We start from the raw sequence: 27,055 nt of genomic DNA, 5'->3' as shown, positions 1-27,055 counted from the left end.
GACATTGCTACCCCGAGTGAAAGTGAAGAAGAGTTACAAGATCTGCTAGGTGAATGAACCGTGTAATGAGTACAGAATGTGGATTGAGAGTAAATCGAAGGAAGACGAAAGTAATGAGAAGTAGCAGAAATGAAAACAGCGAGAAAATTAAAGTCAGGATTGATGGTCACGAAGTAGATGAAGTTCAGGAATTCTGCTTGCTAGTCAGCAAAATAACCAATGACAGACAGAGAAAGGAGGACATCAAAAGCAGACTAGCACTGGCCGAGAGAAGTCTATTAGTAAAAAACATAGTCCTTATTTGAAGAAGAAATTTCTGAGAATGTACGTTTGCAGCATAGCATTGTGTCTGATAATGAAACATGGACTTGACTGTGGGAAAACCGGAACAGAAGGAAATCGAAGCATTTGAGATGTGGTGCTACAGACGAATGTTGAAAATTAGGTGGACTGATACGGTAAGGAATGAGGAGGTTCTGCACAGAATCGGAGAGGAAAGGAGTGAGTGGAAAACACTGACAAGGAGAAGGGACAGGATGATAGAACATCTGTTAAGACATCAGAGAATGACTTCAATGGTGCTAGAGGGAGCTATAGAGGGCAAAAACTGTAGAGGAAGTCAGACTTTGGAATACATCCAACAAATGATTGAGGACGTAGGTTGTAAGTGCTACTCTGAGATGAAGAGGTTGGCACAGGAGAGGAATTCGTGGCGGGCCGCATCAATCCAGTCGGAAAACCGTTCGCGGATGATGTTGTTGTTTAATGGAAATGGTGTAATGTCACTAAGCTGTAGCGAACTAGCGAACTGTAGGAAGAAGGAAGGAAGGATGGAAGATTAGGGTTTAACGTCCCATCGACATAGAGGCTATTAGAGATGGAGCACAAGCTCCTATTGTGTCAAGGTTTGGGAAAGAAATCGGCCGTGCTCTTTCAAAGGAACCATCACGGCATTTGTCTGGGGAGTGTTAGGGAAATTAGGGAAAACCTATATCTGAGAGGCCGGCAGGGATTTGAATCTTCGCCCTTCCGAATGCGAGTCCAGTGTGGTAATCCTGCAGGAAGACTTACAAAGAGCCGTCGTTTGGTGTAGTGACAAGTAGGTTACGCTGAAGGTAAACAAATGTAACGTACTGAGTACAAAGAGTCGAAGATTTCCATCACTGTTCGATTATACTATTGGCGGCGTATCACTGGACATAGTAATAGCAATAAAATAGCAGGAGTAACCATCTGGAGCGACCTAAAGTGGAATGACCGACATAAAAATGAAAAAGCTTGCATACTTTGCCTACTTTCATTCCATAATGTCATATGGTATAATATTTTGGGGTAACTCTTCAAGTCAAACAAAAGTTTTCAGAGTCCAAAAGCGTGTAATACGTATTATTTGTGGAGTAAATTCACGGACGTCCTGTAGAAACCTCTTCAAAGAACTGGGTATACTAACTACTGCCTCTCAGTATATTTACTCATTAATGAAATTTGTCCTAAATAATACACTCCTGGAAATGGAAAAAAGAACACATTGACACCGGTGTGTCAGACCCACCATACTTGCTCCGGACACTGCGAGAGGGCTGTACAAGCAATGATCACACGCACGGCACAGCGGACACACCAGGAACCGCGGTGTTGGCCGTCGAATGGCGCTAGCTGCGCAGCATTTGTGCACCGCCGCCGTCAGTGTCAGCCAGTTTGCCGTGGCATACGGAGCTCCATCGCAGTCTTTAACACTGGTAGCATGCCGCGACAGCGTGGACGTGAACCGTATGTGCAGTTGACGGACTTTGAGCGAGGGCGTATTGTGGGCATGCGGGAGGCCGGGTGGACGTACCGCCGAATTGCTCAACACGTGGGGCGTGAGGTCTCCACAGTACATCGATGTTGTCGCCAGTGGTCGGCGGAAGGTGCACGTGCCCGTCGACCTGGGACCGGACCGCAGCGACGCACGGATGCACGCCAAGACCGTAGGATCCTACGCAGTGCCGTAGGGGACCGCACCGCCACTTCCCAGCAAATTAGGGACACTGTTGCTCCTGGGGTATCGGCGAGGACCATTCGCAACCGTCTCCATGAAGCTGGGCTACGGTGCCGCACACCGTTAGGCCGTCTTCCGCTCACGCCCCAACATCGTGCAGCCCGCCTCCAGTGGTGTCGCGACAGGCGTGAATGGAGGGACGAATGGAGACGTGTCGTCTTCAGCGATGAGAGTCGCTTCTGCCTTGGTGCCAATGATGGTCGTATGCGTGTTTGGCGCCGTGCAGGTGAGCGCCACAATCAGGACTGCATACGACCGAGGCACACAGGGCCAACACCCGGCATCATGGTGTGGGGAGCGATCTCCTACACTGGCCGTACACCACTGGTGATCGTCGAGGGGACACTGAATAGTGCACGGTACATCCAAACCGTCATCGAACCCATCGTTCTACCATTCCTAGACCGGCAAGGGAACTTGCTGTTCCAACAGGACAATGCACGTCCGCATGTATCCCGTGCCACCCAACGTGCTCTAGAAGGTGTAAGTCAACTACCCTGGCCAGCAAGATCTCCGGATCTGTCCCCCATTGAGCATGTTTGGGACTGGATGAAGCGTCGTCTCACGCGGTCTGCACGTCCAGCACGAACGCTGGTCCAACTGAGGCGCCAGGTGGAAATGGCATGGCAAGCCGTTCCACAGGACTACATCCAGCATCTCTACGATCGTCTCCATGGGAGAATAGCAGCCTGCATTGCTGCGAAAGGTGGATATACACTGTACTAGTGCCGACATTGTGCATGCTCTGTTGCCTGTGTCTATGTGCCTGTGGTTCTGTCAGTGTGATCATGTGATGTATCTGACCCCAGGAATGTGTCAATAAAGTTTCCCCTTCCTGGGACAATGAATTCATGGTGTTCTTATTTCAATTTCCAGGAGTGTATATCTCTTTTTCCAACAAACAGCTCAGTTCATACATACAATACCAGGAACAAAAATGATCTGCACAAGGACTTAAAAGCACTTACTTTAGTTCAAAAAGGGGTCCACTACTCAGGAACACTCATCTTCAATAATTTGCCAGTAAACATAAAAAATTTAGTTACAAATAAAGATCAGTTTAAAAGGAGCCTGAAAGACTTACTAGTGGCCAACTCCTTCTGCTCCATTGGCGAATTTTTTAATAGAGACAAATGATGTATTGTATATATTCATACTATTAGTATTGTTATTTCAGCTTTAAAAAAAAAATTGACATGTTCCACATCCACGAGGATCTCCTCAGCACGGATCTATGGTACGAAAAACTAATCTAATCTAATCTAAAAGGAAAAACAGATTCCCAGCAGAGATTCATTGGAAGAATGTTAAGGAAATGAAATTCAAGCGCGAAGTAAAGTCTTAACAAACACTTGTTCGACCGCTCCTTAGGTATTGCTCATCGGTGTGGGACTCTTAGAAATTTGGATTAACAGAAGGGATGGAAAGGATAGAACTAAGAGCCGCCAAGAGATTGATGCAATTTTGTCATATGATGTGGCTGTTATTTGAAGACAAATGTTGATGGTGTTGTTTAGATGCTTACAATATGTGGTACTTTTTTTTTACAGATTAATTGCCATAAAATATAAATAATACACAATTATAAGCACACCACACAGATGGTTGCGTTACAGATTTTTCATTGGATCTGACTTACGTGAAATGTCGGTTTGGAGTGTTTGTTTTCATAACATTCGTCCAACAGATGTGAATACATTCTCACTGCATTCTTATCGTTGCACACGTAAGTTTTTCTCACTGAACATCTCTTTCCTGAAAAATTTCCAAAAATTATTTTCCACCCTCCAAGGCAAATAATATTCCTACGCCTATCTACTGATCAAGCAGCAAATTTATATGTTACTCTAATTCTCATGATGCTAAATGTAAATAAATAATGCACTCTTTTACCTATACAGTACTAAAAAAGGAACAACTATGTAATTAATGTAACAGTATCCGCTCAAAAACTCAAAAAATCAATGTCTCTCTGTACTAGTGTAAAAGGCGTTTCAGTTAAGTCTATGGTTTCAGTTGCATAAGTGAATATATGATCTTTTTTCAAAACATAGGACATTTTCAAATGTTACGAGATATCATGGTATCTTTCACATTCATATGTTTGTAAGCACTTTGTATGTATCAAAACATGTGGTGCGTGGTAGAAATCTTTTCTGTGACAAATCTAAAGTGTTCAGTGAGAAAAATTTACATGTGCAACATCTGTTGGACGAATGTTATGAAAACGAACACTCCAAACCGACATTTCACGTAAGTCACGACCAATCTGAACGCAGCCATCTGTGTGGCGTGCTTGCAATTATGTGTTATTTATATTTTAGGACAATTAATCTGTAAAAAAACGCACCACATGTTGTAAGGAAGGCATGTAAACCGTCTGAAGATGAGTCATAACGATTCGAAACCGGTAATGGTACCGTTTGAATAAAGGAACTGAAAGTAAATTTGTGACTGGTTGCTATCCCAACACCATCAACATTTGTTACCAAGAGATTGTTTTGTCGGCGCGAGAGCGTTACAGAGATGCTCAACAAACTCCTTTGGCAGACGTTACAAGAGAGGCGATGTGCGTCATAGAGACGTTTACTGCTGAAATTCGGAAAGTATGTTCTTGTATTCCAGAGCCGCGTATCGAATAAACGCGGCTGCCGCATTATCAGTTCGTGTGCAGGAAACTTACATATCTTCGCCCGCGGCAGGCTCTCATATTCAATACGCGATTTCACTCCGTGGCGGGTGTTCGCTGGTAATCGATGGTTACTCAGTGCGTCCGAGAACACCAGAAATAAAAATGCAGGGGCTGCCTTCAGACTGACGTCGGAAACAATAAGAATTCGAAAAGAAAAGTAATTTGGTGGGTGAGAGAATTGTATCGCCAAAGAACGCAGTATGGAAACAGACTTATCCACGAGAAGAATTTAGAAGTGGTGGAAGGTACAATTAAATATAGAGCCGAAAATAAAAAAAAGTAGGCTTCCTATTTCGAAAAGTTTTTACTGTGAGGGAGGGTTCTTCTCTTTTGTGCAGGAAGCCAGTAAAGATGTACCTTTCTTTTTCAATATCTGCTTCATGTTGCTTCCTTCCGAGCGTCCTCGCGTGTATTTTTTACGTGGTAAGCTCAGTCCTTTGGATTCCACAACACTACTTTCGTTTTGTAGAGCCCTATCAGGGCAAGACACGCCTCGCTGCTCTTTTTTTTCCCCCCGCGAACCATCAGCGGAGTTACCGCCTCAACTGCACGAGCACACTCTTTGCGCGGGACGATAGAACCCCCCTCCCCTTCAGACCGCCGCGCGGCAAGTTCGAACACGGCAGCGGCGAGCGACAACACATCATCGACTGCACGAGGCACAAGCGGAATGCGGCCGCGGGGCGCGGACGGCTGCCGCGCTCAGTGGACACGTGGCTCAAGAAGAATCGGACCACATATTGATTTCTCCCACATGGGACTCGCGAAATGACCACGACGAGAAAATGAGGGAAATTAGAGCTTCATCTACATCTACATTTATACTCCGCAAGCCACCCAACGGTGTGTGGCAGAGGGCACTTTACGCGCCACTGTCATTACCTCCCTTTCCTGTTCCACTCGCGTGTGGTTCGCGGGAAGAACGACTGCCGGAAAGCCTCCGTGCGCGCTCGAATCTCTCTAATTTTACATTCGTGACCTCCTCGGGAGGTATAAGTAGGGGGAAGCAATATATTCGATACCTCACCCAGAAACGCACCCTTTCGAAACCTGGCCAGCAAGCTACATCACGATGCAGAGAACCTCTCTTGCAGAGTCTGCCACTTGAGTTTGCTAAACATCTCCGTAACGCTATCACGCTTACCAAATAACCCTGTGAGAAACGCGCCGCTCTTCTTTGGATCTTCTCTATCTCCTCTGTCAACCCGACCTGGTACGGATCTCACACTGATGTGCAATACTCAAGTATAGGTCGAACGAGTGTTTTGTAAGCCACCTCCTTTGTTGATGGACTACATTTTCTAAGGACTCTCTCAATGAATCTCAACCTGGTACCCGCCTTACCAACAATTAATTTTATATGATCATTCCACTTCAAATCGTTCCGCACGCATACTCCCAGATATTTTACAGAAGTAACTGCTACCAGTGTTTGTTCCGCTATCATATAATCATACAATAAAGGATCCTTCTTTCTATGTATTCGCAATACATTACATTTGTCTATGTTAAGGGTCAGTTGCCACTCCCTGCACCAAGTGCCTATCCGCTGCAGATCTTCCTGCATTTCGCTACAATTTTCTAATACTGCAACTTCTCTGTATACTACAGCATCATCCGCGAAAAGCCGCATGGAACTTCCGACACTATCTACTAGGTCATTTATATACACTCCTGGAAATTGAAATAAGAACACCGTGAATTCATTGTCCCAGGAAGGGGAAACTTTATTGACACATTCCTGGGGTCAGATACATCACATGATCACACTGACAGAACCACAGGCACATAGACACAGGCAACAGAGCATGCACAATGTCGGCACTAGTACAGTGTATATCCACCTTTCGCAGCAATGAAGGCTGCTATTCTCCCATGGAGACGATCGTAGAGATGCTGGATGTAGTCCTGTGGAACGGCTTGCCATGCCATTTCCACCTGGCGCCTCAGTTGGACCAGCGTTCGTGCTGGACGTGCAGACCGCGTGAGACGACGCTTCATCCAGTCCCAAACATGCTCAATGGGGGACAGATCCGGAGATCTTGCTGGCCAGGGTAGTTGACTTACACCTTCTAGAGCACGTTGGGTGGCACGGGATACATGCGGACGTGCATTGTCCTGTTGGAACAGCAAGTTCCCTTGCCGGTCTAGGAATGGTAGAACGATGGGTTCGATGACGGTTTGGATGTACCGTGCACTATTCAGTGTCCCCTCGACGATCACCAGTGGTGTACGGCCAGTGTAGGAGATCGCTCCCCACACCATGATGCCGGGTGTTGGCCCTGTGTGCCTCGGCCGTACGCAGTCCTGATTGTGGCGCTCACCTCCACGGCGCCAAACACGCATACGACCATCATTGGCACCAAGGCAGAAGCGACTCTCATCGCTGAAGACGACACGTCTCCATTCGTCCCTCCATTCACGCCTGTCGCGACACCACTGGAGGCGGGCTGCACGATGTTGGGGCGTGAGCGGAAGACGGCCTAACGGTGTGCGGGACCGTAGCCCAGCTTCATGGAGACGGTTGCGAATGGTCCTCGCCGATACCCCAGGAGCAACAGTGTCCCTAATTTGCTGGGAAGTGGCGGTGCGGTCCCCTACGGCACTGCGTAGGATCCTACGGTCTTGGCGTGCATCCGTGCGTCGCTGCGGTCCGATCCCAGGTCGACGGGCACGTGCACCTTCCGCCGACCACTGGCGACAACATCGATGTACTGTGGAGACCTCACGCCCCACGTGTTGAGCAATTCGGCGGTACGTCCACCCGGCCTCCCGCATGCCCACTATACGCCCTCGCTCAAAGTCCGTCAACTGCACATACGGTTCACGTCCACGCTGTCGCGGCATGCTACCAGTGTTAAAGACTGCGATGCAGCTCCGTATGCCACGGCAAACTGGCTGACACTGACGGCGGCGGTGCACAAATGCTGCGCAGCTAGCGCCATTCGACGGCCAACACCGCGGTTCCTGGTGTGTCCGCTGTGCCGTGCGTGTGATCATTGCTTGTACAGCCCTCTCGCAGTGTCCGGAGCAAGTATGGTGGGTCTGACACACCGGTGTCAATGTGTTCTTTTTTCCATTTCCAGGAGTGTATATTGAGAAAAGCAATGGTCCCATAACACTTCTGAGGAGTTTTACCGATGGTCATACATTCCACGTCCCATTCGCGAATGGAAAAGAGAAATGAATAAAATATGGCACGAAAAGTACCATCCGCCACAAACCCTAAGATGGCTTTTCGAGGTGTAGATGTAGATGTAGATAACGAGCGTCTTGTCCGTTCTGCAGTCCGTTACCCAAGTCACGTGAATCATCACCCTAACCACAGGACCATTGTTTCCACAACACAACACCTGATTCAAAGCAATGTATGATAAGCAAGCCTCTCTCCTATAATTTGGAAAGTTAAGAGATCTATTAACATCTAGAGTAGTATTTCTGTCGCTTGCAGATAGGTGTTTATGAAGGGAAAAACAAGCTCCAAGGTAAATGCAAAGATTTTTGTTCAGAAGTCAGTCCATCACTGTTATGTAGGAGGGACGTTCAGTAATTAATGCAACACTTTTTTTTTCTCGGCCAATTTCGGTTGAGTAAATGCAGAATTTGCTGTCGGATTTCGTCGAATATTCCGCTTCCGATAGGTGGCGGCGCTATACGTAACCTTCAAAATGGCGCCTGTAACGGTCGTGCATTCTAAGCAGAGAGCTGTCACTGAGCTCTTTTGGCGGAAAACCAGAGCATTGCAGATATTCATATGCGCTTGCAGAGAATCTACAGAGACTTGGCAGTGAACAAAAGCCGTCGAGTGGGGCATCTGTCAACATCGCAACAAGGTCGTGCTGGCCGGCCGGCCGCTCCCAGCTTGTAGGTCCTTCAACGTTGCAACGTGCAGATACTCCAATTCTAGGCGATCAAAAAAAATGGTTCAAATGGCTCTGAGCACTATGCGACTTAACTTCTGAGGTCATCAGTCGCCTAGAACTTAGAACTAATTAAACCTAACTAACCTAAGGACATCACACACACCCATGCCCGAGGCAGGATTCGAACCTGCGACCGTAGCGGCCACGCGGTTCCAGACTGAAGCGCCTTTAACCGCACGGCCACACCGGCCGGCTCTAGGCGATCAGTGGATGACAATCAAATACCTCGCTGCACAACTAGACGTCTCTGTTGGTAGTGCTGGCACGCTCGTCCACCAGTTGGTGTACAGGTTTGTGTCTACTGGTTTCGTCGTTGCCTAACAAAAGACCACAAAGAGCAACGAATGACCATCTATATGGAATCGCTTGAGCGTTACGAGGCTGATAGTGACAATTTTTTGTTGAACATCGTCACAGGCGATGAAACTTGGATTCACCACGTCGAACCAGAAACAAAATGGCAATCTGTGAATTGGAACCACACCATCTCCCCTCGGAAGAAAAGGTTCAAAGCTGCGCTCTCAGCCGGTAAAGTAATGACGACTGTCATCTGGGACTCTGAAGGGGTTGTTCTGCTTGATGTTCTCCTCATGGTGTAACTATCAGCTCTGAAGTATTTTGTGCTGCTCTCATCAAATTGGAGAAACGACTTCAAAGTGTTTGTTGCCAAAAAATGCGAACGAACTTCTCATTTCCCTGACAACGCAAGACCTCAAATATGTCTACACACTCGAAAGGGGTTCACAGAACTTTATTGGGCTGTTCTTTCCCATCCGCCCTACCGCCAAGATCTCGCACCTTCCGAATCCCATCATTTTGGCCCAATGAAGGATGCGTTTCACAGGAAGTATAGTACGTGGATGATCGAGAGGTTATTGATTCAGCAAGACGTTGGCCCCGACGTCTATCAGTAGAGAGGCACCAAGGGAGCGTACAGGCCCTCCCAATAAGATGGCATAATGTCGTCGCATTGAACGGAGTTTATGTTGAAAAATAGGGTTTTGAGAGTGGGAAATAATACGGTATATCGGAATCCTGAATAAAACTAACCTGCTTTCAGAAAAACTTATTGAACTCCCCTTGCGCTTTGAAGAGGTGTCATGTTAAAGCTAGCATCCTACTCTATGTGAGAACTTACCAGAGTACGGTAAAAAGTGAGATGAACTGTGAGATAATCTCTCCACAACATTTTTATCGTTGTTTTTTCCCTTGTACTAACGCCATTCTTTGAGCAAGGGCTCCACTTCAGTCGTTAATCAAATATAATCCCTAGAAATCTATCTTACTATATTGGTGGTGCTTCATAACTGCAAAGCCTTATATCGTTCGGCCTGATATAATTTTTTTTGTGGAAGGAACTATTGCGGATCTTTGTGAAGAATTCTGTACACCGCTATAATTTAATGTCTTACCCATTCTATCCGTTACCCTTGATGAATCGCTCACTGCCTCATGAAAACTATTGGTCGATACCTAAATACAAGTATCGTCAGCATATTAGACGATTTTCGTAGATGGAGGAATAATTATGGTAAGCTGTATACAGGGTGGTCACGTACCTGAAAAGTTACCAGTATAGAGAAATTCAGTAAGATTTGGAAGTGGCCAGAAGTTGGTTCAAATATTGACGGCTGACCCTCTAGATAAATCAGCCCAGTGTAAATAGAAGGAAAGGGAGATCGGTTTGAACTCTTTATCAAGTTGAATTAACAGGTAAAATAAAGAGAATTTAAACAATCATTTGGGAAAATTACAGTTTTGTAAGTGGTGGACGTGACAAGGCCATCCTGCGAAACATTTCTACATGCCTTCTCTGAGACCCACTTAGGATAGATTCTTCGGAAGCTCACTCATAATGAAAATACAGCAACAAATAAATTCGACCTTCATGGGGATACCTACACTGAAACTCGTGTCAGTGGTGATGAGGCAGTTGCTTCAACAGTGATTACCAAACTGTAAAGGGCAACTAAAACACTTGGGAAGATTTATGTTCAGTAAATTAGATAAAGAGGCGGAAGTGTTCTATCTCATTTAGGGACACGAAACATTTAGCTCTGGAGAGGAGTAAGTACTGTAGAAGAACTGCGGTTCAGGCCAAGAAGAATGGTTGACCATGCGCCTGATGGATATGTACCTAGTAGAACAGTTAATGGTGGTACAAGCCTTACAATCACTGTAAAGAAACTTCTGAAGAACCTGAGACTACTGCATAGTAGGTGTGAAACACAGCATGGGGCTGTAGATAGAGAGATGCTGAATAAAACGCGTTTGGTTGTCAAGCGGGCAATGCGTGAAGCTTTCGAATGACTAGCGTGACAAAATAGTATCGAAGAATCCCTTATGAAACCAAGGGAAATTCTAACAATGTGTACTGCTGTTAGTGACACCAAAGGTCCAGCCACTCATGGACGAGACACAAACTGAAACTGCGGGTAGCCAAGTAAAAGTAAAAATGATGAAATTTGTTTTCAAATGCTCCTTTACAGCTGAAAATCTAGGGGAGTTGCTCCAGTTTATATCTCGCACCAGTTGAGTGATATAAATACTATTGTCATTGCTGTTGAGGTACAGCTGAAATCGTTAAAATTGATCAAAGCTGCGGCACTCGCAAAGTATTCCCTATCAGTTTCCATACTGGATTTCCAGTGCTTTAGTCCTTTTAATCGTAAAACACCGAAGGTACCTTGAAGGAAAAGCTATAAATTTGTGGTAGGATCTTATGGGACCAAACTGCTTAGGTCACCGGTCCCTAAGTTTACACACTACTTCGTCTAACTTAAACTAACTTACGCTATGGACAACACACACACCCATGCCCGAGGGAGGACTTGGTGAGGGAAAAGTTGTGCCCAGTGGTTGGAAGAAAGCATAGACCATCTACAAGAAGAGCAGCAGAAGTGATCCACAAAACTACTGTCCAATCTCCTTGACATCCATTTGTTGTAGAATCTTAGAACATATTATGGGCTCAAATGTAATGAAGTATCCCAAACAGAATGACCTCCTGCATGAAAACCAGCATGGATTTCGAAATCATCTGTCATGTGAAACCCAACTCGCTCTTTTCTCACGTGACATTCTGAAAGCCATGAATGAAGACAGTCGCGTAGATTCAGTATTTCTTTATTTCAGAAATATCTTTTATTCAGTACCACACCTATACTTATTATCAAAAGTGCGATCGTATGGAGTTTCAAGCGAACTTTGTGACTGGACTGAGAATTTCCTGGTAGGAAGGATGCAGCATATTATCTTGGATGGAGGCTCATCGACAGATGTAGAAGTAACTCTGGGTGTGTTCTTGTTGTGTATTAACGACGTTTCGGACAAAAATAATAGTAAGCTCAGACTTTTCTCAGATGATACAGTTATCTATAACGAAGTAGGCTTACTGTCTGCAAAAAGCTGCACACACATTCGGTCAGATCTTGATAAGATTTCAAAGTGGTACAAAGACTGGCAACATGCACTAAATGTTTATAAATGCAAAATTACGTACTGAACAAAACGAAAAAGCATAATATCCTATGACAAAAATTTTACTGACTCACAAGTGGAATCGGTCAACTCATACAAATAACTGGGTGTGGCAGTTCGTAGTCATATGAAATGAGTCACTCAGGCTCGGTCGTTGGCAAGCAGCTGATAGATTTCGGTTCCTACGTAGAACACAGGGAAATGCAGTCAGTATATAAAGATTACTTACAACACACTCGTGCAACTTATACAAGATTACTGTGTGAGTGAGACCTGTACCAGATAGAACAAACAGGAGATATCGAACGTATACAAAGAAGGCCACAGGCTTATTTGAACCGTGGGAGAGTGTCACTCACGTAGACACTGAAAAAACTACAGTGGCAGGCACTTCAAAATAGATGCAAAATCTCCCGAGAAAGCCTACCCGCAAATTTTCAAGGATTGGCTTAAATGATAAATCTAGTAATACCTGTATTCTACACCCTTCTACATGCCGCTCCGTCCGCATCTCGTGGTCGTGCGGTAGCGTTCTCGCTTCCCACGCCCGGGTTCGATTCCCGGCGGGGTCAGGGATTTTCTCTGCCTCGTGATGGCTGGGTGTTGTGTGCTGTCCTTAGGTTAGTTAGGTTTAAGTAGTTCTAAGTTCTAGGGGACTTATGACCACAGCAGTTGAGTCCCATAGTGCTCAGAGCCATTTGAACCATGCCGCTCCCGCAGGAATCGCGAGGGCAAATTTGATGAATTACAACGCGCTTAGGGGCGTTTACAAAGCCTTTCTTCCCTCGCTCTATAGGTGAGTAGAACGGGAAGAATCGCTAGTAACTTGTACAGTGCACCGTTCGAATAAACAGCAAAAGTCGATGAAGTGTCTAGTCCCAATGTAGGATCATTTTCATAGGATACGGAAGCTCTACTACGATCTTTCCGCAGTATACTGATAAGGTAATTTTACAGCAGAATTTTGAATTTGGTGTGGCATGGAGAAAACTTCTAAAAAGCATCATATCGAAGCCTTAAAGTTGAGACCATCTTCTTCTCAGCACATTTGTCCTTCAATAAGAGGTGCATTTATTTGGGGACAAAATAATTTACCGTTCTCAAACATTTATAAAAACTTCCAAGATACCGCGAAAATGTTTGGTTCTTATATTTTCATCTGACGTCCTGGTGTTCTTTCAAATAAACGTGTATTTCATATTTTATATTTAGCTAAGCATATCGATCCGAAGTACTTGAGCTACACGCTTTAGAACTGCCAATGAAACATTTAAATTGCGTGGTTAGTCTGTATCTATCTCTGTTTACTGCCAAGACAGGCAGCGAATCAGTGTGCGTAGACGTTTTCAAAAATTGAAAACATGGTAGCGGAAATTTTCGGAGCGACTAACCGTTTCTCATGAAATTTCCCAACGTGATATGTGTCTTTACTATTGATTGAAATGATTTTACACGTATTAATTATTTTGGTACTGCAGATTATTGTTCTATTTGCAGAATCGAGCCTTTATTTTGGAATATATATTTTCAGAGCCCTTACATCACCCGAAAGCTGTACTTTTTTACTTTAGCAGTTGTGTCCGATGTGCTGTTGGTTGCACTGCTGATGTATGAAGACTTTGCCGGGCGCAGATGCTGCCCTCCGATTATTTGGTGGAACTATAAACAAGTTTGAAAGAAACAAAAGGCGGTGTGGCTGTAAATAGTGTGTGTGAGTGTGTTTTTTCCGTTATGGTGTTATTTGCTTAAGTCGATAATGGCCATGGGGGTGAACAAAAATCGTGTGGTGCGGAAGCATCGTTCACTAAATAATCTGACATTACTGAATGTTGCATGTCCAGTTTGTATGGGTATTTTGATAGAACCAGTGACATTGCCTTGTAACCACGACTTGTGTTTGGAATGTTTTGAGAAGTCTGTGGAAAATAACAGCTTGACTTGCCCTATGTGCCGAAAACGAATAGGGGGTTGGCTGCGACAAGCAAAAGACAAAAGTTTAGTGAACCAGACTCTGTGGAAATTGATACGGGAGAAATTCCCGCATGAAGTTGAGGCCAAGCTGAAAGGAGACGATGACGGCGTAGCGGACAGTACGTATATAACTGCATCTTTACGTGATATCAATGTCGTTTTAGATAGTTTTTCTAATTTTTATTTTTCTTAATTCAGCTATGTAGTGCTTGAAAGACTCACAGTCGAATAAAATTAGCCTATATCTGCTTAGTAAATATGGTTGAACTAGCTGTAACGCATATGTCATTAAATTTATACATTTTGTAGCCTTGAGAAACGTCATTGGCTTTATTGCGCTGTAATCTACTTTCTTGGTAAATGTTTTTGGCGAAACTAATAATAAAGGAGAACAAAATTGTGACTCGCCAGGGACTGGGATACTTTTTGGAGTTGCATCTTGAATGAAAATAGTTTCGAGTTCGGAATATTGTAGAATTTCAAGATTTTCAATTATCTTGACGTTCTCAGTGGAAGCCATGGCCATATCATTTGGATTAAGACGTGTTTGGTACAAGTCTTCCTTGTTTATCTGTTGTATAAATCGATTTGAAGTTGTTAAGCAACAACAGTATTAATGGATTTAAGTTTGATAGGATGAGGGTTATCTGAATAACTCTGTGTAAATGTTTTTCAACTCTAAAAAGGAAATTGTTTTTGGAACACTTGTGCTGGTATATCCTTCACTTTTGGAATAGAATTGTTTCAGAACCTGCTGTGTGAGGCTTTTTCCTGTAATTAGTAACTTGTTTTAGTGGAGAATTGGAACTTTAACTAGAATATTAGAAATAAAGATTAACCCGCAGAAGACTTGGCTTGGTGTGTAATAGGACTACGCAAATGATCAGATAGCAATATAGTCCATACTTTTGGAAAAATGGCATTTTCAGGACAGTGTTCGGAATTTCAGGTTAAAATTTTCATAGCATATTGCTTGTACAAATGGCAAAGGGTATAATGACAATCACATCTGTTTTTGCTTTTGTTAAATCATGAATGTCAGTGGTGACATTCTAATGGATTTTAGGATAGTACTGGCTTTACTGAAAATGTTATTTGTCTCTCTCAAAATTCTACATGTTTTTAATAATAAATAATTACACACAGTTTGCACTATTCTGAATTGGACATAATTTTCAGGAATATCTGCAATGATTCCGCCTGTGTCACTATCTTCTGAAGGGGAAATTCGTGAGGAATTTGCTCTTGAAGTAAAGAAATATGAAGAAGAAATAAGAAGGAAACAGGAAGAAGAACAAAATGCTAGTTTAGAGCTTATAAGAAAGTTGCAGGTATACTACAAATTATCATTTTTGTACTAAGCCTGGAAACCTAATACATGATATTAGCTGATTAATGACAACTTCACTACTGAAAATTTAATGCTTCTATATCCATGTAACATTAAGAAGTACATAGTTTTTAAAGATCAAAATACTGTATATTTTCCTGCTGTGTGGTTATTCAGGCCTGAAAATTCTCATAAGTGGGTCTAATGGATTGATTTCAGTTCAGAAAAAGTCATCCGCAAGCTGCAGTTGTGGCATAAAGCAAATGTTGGCAATGCCCATTTATGTTGGAGGCACCCAATTAGAGCAAACATTGATCAATAAATTTTGTGGGAGAGAATGCAGACAGGGAATAGTTAACACAATCACATTCTTGTCTTGCACAGTATTGCCAAAATACACTGCTAGTTGTGAGAGTGAACACACATGTACTTTTAGATCATTGTTATGTGTACGTTGTAAAGACAGCAACAGGTATTTGAAATAACCAGTCTCAGGAATATGAACAATTAACATAAGTGATGGATAATTATGGCTGTCTTTAATGAGTGACTATTTTCTTCCATGCGTTTTATCTACTGCCCGTGTTTTGAAGATTTTGGTATCCAGAAACAAGGCTTCAAAATAAGGACAAAAAGGCAGTGCATCCATAGATGTGGTTTTAATGTCTATGGTTGTGAGTGTAACAGTTCGTCTGAAACTGCCTGTCTTCCTTACATACGGTTTAGTACATTTACTTCTTAAATATTTCAGCTAAACTCTAGGCTTAGAGCCAGATACATGTGCAAAGTATTGAGCAGTTGTTGACAGTGTGCCTGTGCCAAGTTGGAGGCGGCTAATGGGAGGATAGTGTGGAGTACCCTATGCTATGTGTTAGTCAGATGATGCCTTTATGCCAGAAAATTCAAATTACTTGGACTGTGTGGATGGTGACAGTCTTTTTCAGAATCTTTTTTTGCCCCTTGTTGATATTTCTGTTATTGATAAGCGTATATCACCTGTGCTCTCTTACTATTGAAACAATTATTAATGAATGCATTTAAAGTATGGGTTCTCAGAAGTTGTAGTGGCAGATCTGCAGCTTGGGGTCTAGGTTAGATTGCAAGGGGATAGCTGCTGATTTTGTCCACCCCCTGTATGCTCAGGATGGGAAGGGGAATGATAATGTGCTTTTTAAGTCTTACTTGAAGATATTAGCCTAGATTGTGCAAGACCTTAAAGAAGAACTTTTGAAACAGAGTTTTGCAGCAATAATCTAGGTACTATGAACATAAATGCAAGTGGGGGACATGTAAGTAACAATTTTTATACATTTTTTTTTTATTATTCATATGACCGGTCTCGGTTCATTCAGAACCATCTTCAGATCTGATATTTCAGTTACAGGAGTAAGTGTAAGTGTAAGTGAAAGTTGCTGGATTTGGACGGGTTACTCCTGTAACTGAAATATCAAATCTGAAGATGGTTCTGAATGAACCGAAACCGGTCATATGAATAATAAAAAAATTTGCAATCAAGACGGATTTTAAGTAACATTATAAAATCACTGATTGCGGTTATCCCGTAAGACATTATGTCTGTTTTTGCAAATTTTTATACACTCACATATTTTATATAAACAAAGATGAACTCCGTTACTGTGGACCTGTTTGCACCTCTAAGAGGCTCTCAGCCATTGCCGGAAACAAATTTTTAACATTATCCAAAATGATAATGGGTAGTAACTTAGTTTCATTTCTCTTGTGTCCTGAAAACTGTTCCCTTGTACCTCTGTTTTCATTGTAGGAAAAAAGGTCACATCTGGTAAGTGAAAAACCTTGGCCAATCTATTTTTGGCCGAAAAACACAGACACACATCGCTGTAGACTAGAGCTTTGTCATGGTGGAGGTGCCAATCTGTCGATCACTGCACTACAGGATGAGCTTTCCACAGTGCCTCACACTAATTTTATCATTTGATGGTAATAATGATTATTAACTATGGCACACCAGGGAATTAAATAGTGGTGAACTATCTCCATCATGCCATAAAAATAAAGCATCATTGTTTGCACATCGATTACTTTCCTGGATTATGATGATGGAGCAGCCCTCCGCTGTCTCTATTGTTGTTAATACCCATGGTTTTCGCTACTGGTCATAAGGAACATAATCTACTGTTCTGTCTTGTGTACAGCTGCAGAATCACTGAATGTATGAAACACCACTTTCGAAAAGGAGCAGTCTGACCTAATTGATGCTTTACCATAAATTTTGTAGGAGAATCCATCTGTATTACATCCTTGGCTGCAGGAAAGGAATTCTCATTATTTGTCACTCTTGTATAATATTACGAAAAAAGCAGTTAATGAATGAAGCGGCGTTACAGAAATTTACTTGAAAGATGTTGCAAATACATTTATGCAGATAGTCACTGCCTTGAACAAGGTCATACTGTTAGCAGATGGAGGGTAAGGGCAACATCTTTTCTGTGTGGTATGTTATTTCTTTTATTTTCGACGTCACAAATATCAAAGTATAAAAGCAGTGTTAATGTGTTGAAAATGAACAATACAGATTTCATTAGTAGGCCTCTAATTTTCTGGTGCTGTTAAATAACATAACACATTCAGTGACAGCCTGCAAGACACCTCATTTGGATTGACTCTACATACTAGATTATGGACTGTTGAGTCTGACATGTTGACCATTCCATGTACAGCTTGTAGATTCATTTATTTCTGTGTGAAATAAAAGACAAAGGAATTATCAGAGACTCTTAAAGAGTGTTTTTTGCATCATTCACAATTAGCTGATGTGATATGTGCTTTGCCGTACATTTTAAATGAGCATTAATTGACATTAAGCACAACAGGTTATGTTATTAAAACCTGGGTGCAAAGAGGGTAAGAGGAGGAGGGGGGGGGGGTTGATTTATCATTCATTATAATAAAATGCACTGTAAGCGTAAGAAGGAAGAAACTATTTCTGTACCTTGCAACTAGGCCAAAGCATGTCAAAGTCCCTTGATTTAGACTCTCTTCTGCAGTCAAATTTTTGTTTTGTTTTCCCTGGTGCACTTAAAATTTCCCTCTTCAGACTTCCTTGGCATGTTGCTGCCCAAGACTGTTATCTATTGCATTTCCAGACAGTGCATTCATTTTATATTAATTTTGTGTGTGCATTCTATTTCATCCTTCTTTGTTTAATTTTTTCCTAAACAGATCTCTGAGCCCTTCTCAGGCAACTTCTTTCTCCATTTCATTTTTACTGAGAATGGGTACTCTTTAAAATTTATGTGAATGACTGTGACTTTTCTGCTTTCACATTAGTCTACCTTTACCGATGAATGTTGAAATTTGTGTATAAGGTTTGGTTTTTATGCAGGAGGAAGAAGAACGGAAAAGATTAGAGGCTACGAAATTGCTCACAGAAGATGAAGAGATTGCCAGGAAAGTTCAAGAATCTGTAAAACAGGTAAGCCAATTAGTTGTAAATATAAATTACTCTTTTCAGTTAGCTATTTTCTTGGAAGCATTTCTAACGGTGATTAATTTTAGAAGAGAGTACAGTTTGTTACATTAAATTGAATTTTAGAAAGCATTTCTGTATCTAAGTGGACTTATTAATCAGGTTAATGTTGGATCTGGCACTCAAAGAAAATTTTACTTCCTCTGAATAGCTACCACATTAACATTGTCAGTGTATGTTTAATAAATACATGTAAGTGTGTGTGGGAAGTGCTGAGAACTGAAATGTAGCACAGAGAGTTAAGGTAGCAATGAAATTTAGTCAAGAGATTTTCATACAAACAATCAACATCTGTTGTAGTTGTTGGCCCCATTGTTGTGTGTGTAAGTGTTAGTATACAGTTCTTTGTCACAAGACAATGCTTGATTCCATTCATACCTAAACAGAATCATATGCACTGTTCCATTGATCAGGATGGCCACTATGCATGCAGCCACCACTGCCATAGCCTGTGTATTTTGGGACAAAGATGAAATCGTAGAAAGAATCTCAAAGGTTTTTTTCATATTGCTTATGTGAGGTGATAGAACAGAGAAATATGGCAAGGAATATTCTATTTCCAAATTGTATTCATGATTTTGAAGTAATACTTAGTCTTGTTGGACTACTAATAGGGAAGGAAATTACAAATGTACACAGATGCTGTACCAGTGGCAACAAGTTTAGCTCTGATTTTTAATTCTTGCTACCAGAGACCATTACCCCAATTTGAGGTCTTTAGGATGCCCTGTGGGAATTTAAAATGAGGTAGAATTTCCCATACTATTTGGAGATTGTGAATGGCAAATATACACTTAGGTGTATCATGGGATACTTCCTAATTAAGTGTAGGACCTCCTTTTGCCTGGCGTAGTGCAACAACTTGACATGGCATGGACTCAACAAGTCGTTGAAGTCCCCTGCAGAAATATTGAGCCATGGTGCATCTATGGCCATCCATAATTACCAAAGTCTTGCCGGTGCAGGTTTTTGTGCATGAACTGAAGTCTTGATTATATCCCATAAATTTTTGATGGGATTCATGTTGGGTGATCTGAGTGGCTAAATTATTTGCTTAAATTGTGCAGAATATTCTTCAGCCTCATTCCAAACCACTGTGGCCAGGTGCATTGTCATTCATAAACATTCTGGGATCATGAAGTACATGAATGGCTGCAATTGTCTCCATGTAACCAAACATAAAATTTTCTAGTCAGTGGTCAGTTGAGTTGGACCATAGGACCCAGTCCATTCCATGTAAACACAGCACAGACAATTATGGAGCCACTATAAGCTTCCCTGGTGCCTTGTTGGCAACTAGAGTGCATGGCTTTGTGGGGTCTCAAGCCCTACCATCAGTTGTTAAAAACTAAAATTGTGACTCTTCTGACCAGACATGGCTTCCCAGTTGTGTAAAGTTCAACCAATATGGTCAAGAGCCCAGGAGAGGTGCTGCAGGCAATGTTGTGCTGTTAGCGAAGGTCCTCGTGTTGGTCGTCTGCTGCCATACCCCATTAATGCCAAATTTTGCCATACTTTTGTAACAGATACATATATCATATGTCCCACATTTATTTTAGCAATTATTTCATGGGGTATTGCATATCTGTCAGCACTGACAAATCTACGCAAATGCTGATGCTCTCGGTCGTTAAGTGAAGCCTGTTGAGAACTGTGTTTGTGGTGAAAGGTAATGCCTGGAATTTGATATTCTTGGTGCACTCTTGGCACTATGGATCTTGGTATACTCCCTAATGATTTGCAGAACGAAATGTCCTGTGCGTCTAGCTCCAACTACCATTCCATGTTTAAAGTCTGTTAGTTCCTGTTGTGCGACCATAATCATGTTAGAAACCTTTTCACATGCGTCACCTGAGAACAAATGACAGCCCTACCAATGCACTGCCCTTTTATACCTCGTGTATGTGATACTGCCGCCATCTTTATATTGTTATCCCATGACTTTCATCACCTCAATGAATGGCTGTGTAGTAGTTGTACAGCAGAGGAAGCAGCTATTTCATTTATAAATACAATTTTAGCTTTCTTTCATTTGCTCTTTTTGATGCAAACAATTTATGAATTAAAGCGACTTATAAAGGAGCCAGGGCAGCTTTGGTCCATCAGTGGTCTCAGAAAAACTCATCTCAATACGTGTTCGTCAAAAATATTAATGCAGGCGTCATATTTTGTTCAGGTTGTACTTACCTCTTAGACATTATAGACAGTCATTTTGTTTCAGTCTTTTGTTTTAATCTACTGAATTAACCAATCACAAACAACGAAATGTCAGATGCTGTTCTATCAATTACATATGTTTCTCGTTAGACCACCCGATTGTTAGAAATGTGAAAACAAATTATATTGTAATCAATAGTTACTCCGAGGAGAAAAATAATGGATTTTGTGTGAACTTCCTTGAAGATTGATATCCTCCTCTTCAAAAAAGGGAGTATCTCGTAGCTTTTAATGACAATGTCGGTGTCAGCCTGTTTTATAATATAAGTTGTCAGGAGCAAATTATGTGTAAATCAGAGAACATTGTACAACGGGAATCAACTGAATGATGCAGGGCAATTGTCAAGACATTGAGCCCATATTCAGGAGGGTGAAGTGTGCTCTTCCCAGCCATCCCAATTTAGGATTTCTGTGGTTCTCCTAAATCATTTCAGGCAAATGCCAAGATGGCTCTTATCTGTAAAAGCATACTTCTTTATTATCTGTGTATGTATGGTTTGAACTATTTAGTTTCATTTACGATGACAATGAAACACACATCATTGTTGGATGATCCCTGGCTTGAATAAATTCAATCAAATCAACATGTAAGTGCCAGATGTTTTATGAAGAAGAGAACACTCATGATATCAATATTGTGTTAGGTGATTATTGTAAAGAAAAGATTAATTTAATGCAGTGCAGTTTTCAGATACCCCGGAAGAAAACTTCAGATTTTACAAATGTGCCTTTGGTTATTTAATTGTGTGAATTTGTCCTGATATTTGAGACAGTGTTTCTTCTGTGGCAATTGGAAACAAAAAAATCTTTTTATGACACCTATTAGCTGCTGCCTCGTAGTTTCCGAGAGACTTTCCCAGGGGGTGGAAGTGTTGGCACAAAGATAAATTTTAATGCACTTGAGAAACTGAATCTTTCGACAATGAGATGTAATAAAAGAGCGCAACTAATGAAGATAGCCACACGATTATTGCATGTATCTGCCTGACTGGAATGGGGAGACTCTATTGCCTGTACATGGGGCCCATGTGCACAGATCAGAGATATGCGTGGAATTGCATTCATTGCATGTGTCCGTTGCCTCTTTGCGAAACAGCTGGATGGATCTGCTGAGCTCAGAAAGTTGCAAAGATGTAAACATACGTTAACTGGCTTGATAAGCCAATTATCGGATAAGAGTAGGGTGAAAACTTTCCACCTCAAATATGACTTATGTCAAATCAATAACAACTGATGACTGTTTTACTTTATTTGAAGTCATTTATCAGAAAAATGGTGTAAAATGATTTGTTAATCAAAATGGAATACAATAATTCATTTAAAAAAAGCTGTTAAGTATATTCATTGAAAGGCAGTAACTACAAATTTTGAAGGAGTTACAAACTTCTGTGTTAAGATTTTCTCAGGGCTATTGTCATGGCATGCAAAGTTAAGTTACAGTGGGGAAATAGAAACAACAGTATTTTGGAAAGGATAGATTGCTAATCACCATATAGAGGAGACACTGAGTCTTAGACAGCCACAATGAAAAAAGCTCTATACATTATGTTAGGCCTTGTTCTGAAGCGAAAACACACACACACACACACACACACACACACACACACACACACACACGTTCACAACAGCCAGAGACAGTGGTTTTGTGTGTGTGTGTGTTTTGTGCTTTTGTGAATGTGTATGTGTTTTCTACTCCAGAGGAAGGCCTTTTGGCTGAAAGCTAAATGTACATCAGTCTTTTCATCGTGCCTATCTGTGATTCATTGTTTCCTCTGTATGGGGGGGTAGCAATCTCTCTGTTTCATAATATTGTTGTTATTCCATCCAGGGCATTTGTGGGGAAATGGAGGTGGCTACCCTAACGACTGGCACGATTTGAAGAACTTAATTGCAGTGTAAGCACAAGTGAGCTTTGAGTCAGACAGTGTATCTCTCGGCAGCTCCTGTTGTGATGACTTGTGACAGGTGTCAGTGGTGGAACCTGAAACAGTGTTTCTTCTGTTGAAGTTACAAGCCCACGCATGCACGCGCGCGCGCGCGCACACACACACACACACACACACACACACACACACACACACACACACACACACACACACACTTCTGTATACATATCAGATGAGTATGGATCGTATTGTTTGTATTGATTTGTAACATAGTTTTTTTTACAGTGGGAAGCATATTTAGTGCTGTAAAAATTAATTGTAACTAAAAAGTGACATCAGTGACATCACATGTTTTTCTTAATTTCCCATGGGTCCTGGGAGGTATGAAACAGTACCTTACAGATCACTTAACTCAACAATTCTCTTTTAACCTAGAAATATTTAGAAGAATGTTGTTTTCTTTTAAGAACAACAAACTGGCTAATGAACAGCAGAAGACCTGGTGTTCCATAGAAAAATGCTTTATATGTACTTCAGAATGCAAAGTTTAGTTCATTACGCTTCCAATCAAAACAATGAATGTCGAACATAGGAAGCCTGTATGGAATGGAATACCTTCATTATTTAATGTACCAGATAAGCCACCACAACTGTAGCTGAGGGAAAACCACAGAGATGTGATAATAAAACATCAAAAGCAGTAAAATACATGACACCAATTCCACTATTGTTGCTACATCTGAGCTACTAGTGGCAAGAATCTTTGGCACATTCACTTTTGAAGCAAAAGTAGTTACATGTACAAAATATTCGGTGCAATGGAAAGTAGAGTGCACTGTAAGAATGTGTGAATTGTTAGCCACGATACAAAATTGTTACATGTCAAGAGAAGTGCCTGTGATGGTAAGAATCATCAACTACAGGAAAATATGCTTATCATGCATGAAATGTATGTTTATAGTTTCTTTCTTTCGGTGGAGTAAGCTGGAATTATAATCGTATTCGAAAACGTTTTGTTGTGAATAAGGTGTAGCTTATGTCACTGAATCAGTGAGATTCTTCTGTTTTTACATTTATTTCGTTATCATTCATGTCTCTTGATAATTCACTAATGCTTGGGATTCAAAAGTATAATAACCAGTTTGTTAATTAAGTAGAAAAGTAACGGAAAACAAAAATTAATTTTATGCCTTTTTTCTCATCACAAGGTGTGATAGTGCCATTCCACCAGTCATGTGGTAACAATTTTTAGACCAGTGAGTCTTGATGTTGGTTAGTCAGTTTCATATTCTGTGGATAATTTAGCACCTCATACTGATGTGGAATGAGTCATTTTACATTCACATTACAAATTAATTTGTAATTATGGTTACATACTGAAAAAAATGGCCGTGTGCAAGTAGGACTTGTGCATTGATGGTTCCATACAAACTTAATTATGTATATAGGCCGTTTATCCATTTTTGGAATTAAAGATACTGACGATTTTTGCCTTTTATTGACATTGACACTGGCAAGATATTGGTGCCAGGGATTCCAAGACATTCGAGAACTTTTTAAGCGGGATAACAACAACTACTACTACAACAACAGATGTGAGTTAGGAATTCATATCCACCACCTTCTGCAAAGTAGAATAATAAAAAGTCTTCTGTGGAATAGGAGGAGTTGTCCAGGATAAACTTTTTTACTTTGCTGTCTGTCAGACATTTTATATCACTGGATAAATGTTCAAAAAATTTTGGTACAGTGTTGTGCACCCTTTTTTGTGCTAAAGACAACTGTAACATGCTAGTAATGAAAGTCATTTTTCCTTTTGATGTAATTATGTACATCATTGTTCGTTTTGAACTGTAGTGGATTATTTACAACAAACTGCTTCATGAGGGAATAAATATACTGTGAAGCAGTAATCAGAATGCCCAACTCCATAAACATCTATCTACAAGATGATCATGGGTGAGCTCCACATATTATTCTTACAGCACATTTTTGCACAATGAAGACATTCTTTTTAAAGGTGAGCAGCCCGGAACATTATTCCGTATGACATTATTGAATTAAAATGTGAAAATCATGTCAACTCACTGATTTGATTTGTGAACTAAGTTGTTTTAAGAGTTCCAAAATGTGTTTTTTTCCAGTTTATATTCTCATCATTATGGACACACAAGAAATTTGAAGTTTCCAATCTATGTATTATTTCCTCTCCATATGTTACACTTATCATTGGTGTAGTACACCTAGATATTTAGAACTGAATGTGCTGTGTCTTTTTAAAATTGAGGGTAAGACCATTCTCCGAAGACCAGTCAATGATACTTTTGACAATGTTATTTACCATTTCTTCTGTTTCTATATGTATGCTTGTATTGATTACAATACTAGTGTATTTGCAATAAGAACTAATTCTGCTTACTGTATATTTGATGAAAGATCATTCACATAAATGAGGAAGAATAGTGGACCTAAGACTGAGCCTTGAGGAACCCCATACGTGATTTCTCTCAGGTCAAAATTATATCAGTGGGCTCTATTGGCTGAATTACTAAGTACAACTTTCTGCTTTCTTTTGGATGGGTATGCCATTATCCATTATGTTAGATGGTGGTAAGCAAGCAAATAAAATATGTCTTTCCTAAATACCTGAGGGCGATCATTAATTCAAATTTCCGGTTCTGTAGCAAGCAATATAGCTTCAGAGAAGGATATCAGTGCTACAACCAATTTTTAGCAACACTCAAGATTTTACCGAGGCATTAATCATATATCACTAGTTGATACTGTTTTAATAGATCTTGCAAACATATTTAACATTGTGTCTCATTATAAATTAATTGGGAAATAGCAAATATTGTTATTTACAGCAGAGTTATGCTCTTCATTTGAGGATTTCTGAAAAGACAAACCCAAACACTTAGAGTAGGAAACACTTGAGATGAGATGAAATCAGGGTGATGTCAGGGGCCATTGCTCTTCCTCACTTAGCTCAAAATTCAATATGGTCCTAAAGGCAAATTTTTTACAACATTGCTTAATTCGCTTAGGGCAGCATATTGATACTCATTCCTACATGCTGTCTTAGAGGCAACACTGTTTTGAAGCTACTTCTTGTTGAATCAATGTAGAGTTGCCACTTGTTCGTAATGTAGTGAAAATTTGTAAGAGTCCACACTTTTATGAAAAAAAAATGGGGTGAATATTTATTTCCTGTACTGTACCGTAAAAAATGGTTAACATGGGTCAGTAGGTTCTCTTCATTTATCTTAGAGGAATGGTACTGTTAAATACTAAGGAAGAGCCACAAGTTGAGGAAATTGTTCAGTTTAGATTACATCTACATCTACATCTATACTCCGCGAGCCACCTTACGGTGTGTGGCGGAGGGTACTTATTGTACCACTATCTGATCCCCCCTTCCCTGTTCCATTCACGAATTGTGCGTGGGAAGAACGACTGCTTGTAAGTCTCCGTATTTGCTCTAATTTCTCGGATCTTTTCGTTGTGATCATTACGCGAGATATATGTGGGCGGTAGTAATATGTTGCCCATCTCTTCCCGGAATGTGCTCTCTCGTAATTTCGATAATAAACCTCTCCGTATTGCGTAACGCCTTTCTTGAAGTGTCCGCCACTGGAGCTTGTTCAGCATCTCCGTAACGCTCTCGCGCTGACTAAATGTCCCCATGACGAATCGCGCTGCTTTTCGCTGGATCATGTCTATCTCTTCTATTAATCCAACCTGGTAAGGGTCCCATACTGATGAGCAATACTCAAGAATCGGACGAACAAGCGTTTTGTAAGCTACTTCTTTCGTCGATGAGTCACATTTTCTTAGAATTCTTCCTATGAATCTCAACCTGGCGCCTGCTTTTCCCACTATTTGTTTTATGTGATCATTCCACTTCAGATCGCTCCGGATAGTAACTCCTAAGTATTTTACGGTCGTTACCGCTTCCAATGATTTACCACCTATGGCATAATCGTACTGGAATGGATTTCTGCCCC

The 27,055-nt window shown here is 41.2% G+C and overlaps 1 protein-coding gene across 1 annotated transcript in view; it reads left to right on the top strand.

Moving 5' to 3' along the window:
- The first annotated feature begins 13,787 nt into the window (after nucleotides 1–13,787).
- Nucleotides 13,788–27,055, top strand: part of LOC126235853 (E3 ubiquitin-protein ligase RNF169-like) — an 88,472-nt gene continuing 75,204 nt past the window's right edge. The window contains exons 1-3 of the mRNA XM_049944718.1: nucleotides 13,788–14,226; nucleotides 15,287–15,438; nucleotides 18,802–18,891. Of these exons, the coding sequence (XP_049800675.1) occupies nucleotides 13,893–14,226; nucleotides 15,287–15,438; nucleotides 18,802–18,891 (576 nt within the window). The 5' untranslated portion in view covers nucleotides 13,788–13,892. The remainder of the gene's footprint in view (nucleotides 14,227–15,286; nucleotides 15,439–18,801; nucleotides 18,892–27,055) is intronic.

The sequence above is a fragment of the Schistocerca nitens genome, chromosome 2 (genome assembly GCF_023898315.1).
Source record: "Schistocerca nitens isolate TAMUIC-IGC-003100 chromosome 2, iqSchNite1.1, whole genome shotgun sequence".
NCBI lineage: Eukaryota > Metazoa > Arthropoda > Insecta > Orthoptera > Acrididae > Schistocerca > Schistocerca nitens.
The sequence above is the reverse complement of the archived record's forward strand: the minus strand, read 5'-3'. Positions and strand labels throughout refer to the sequence as shown.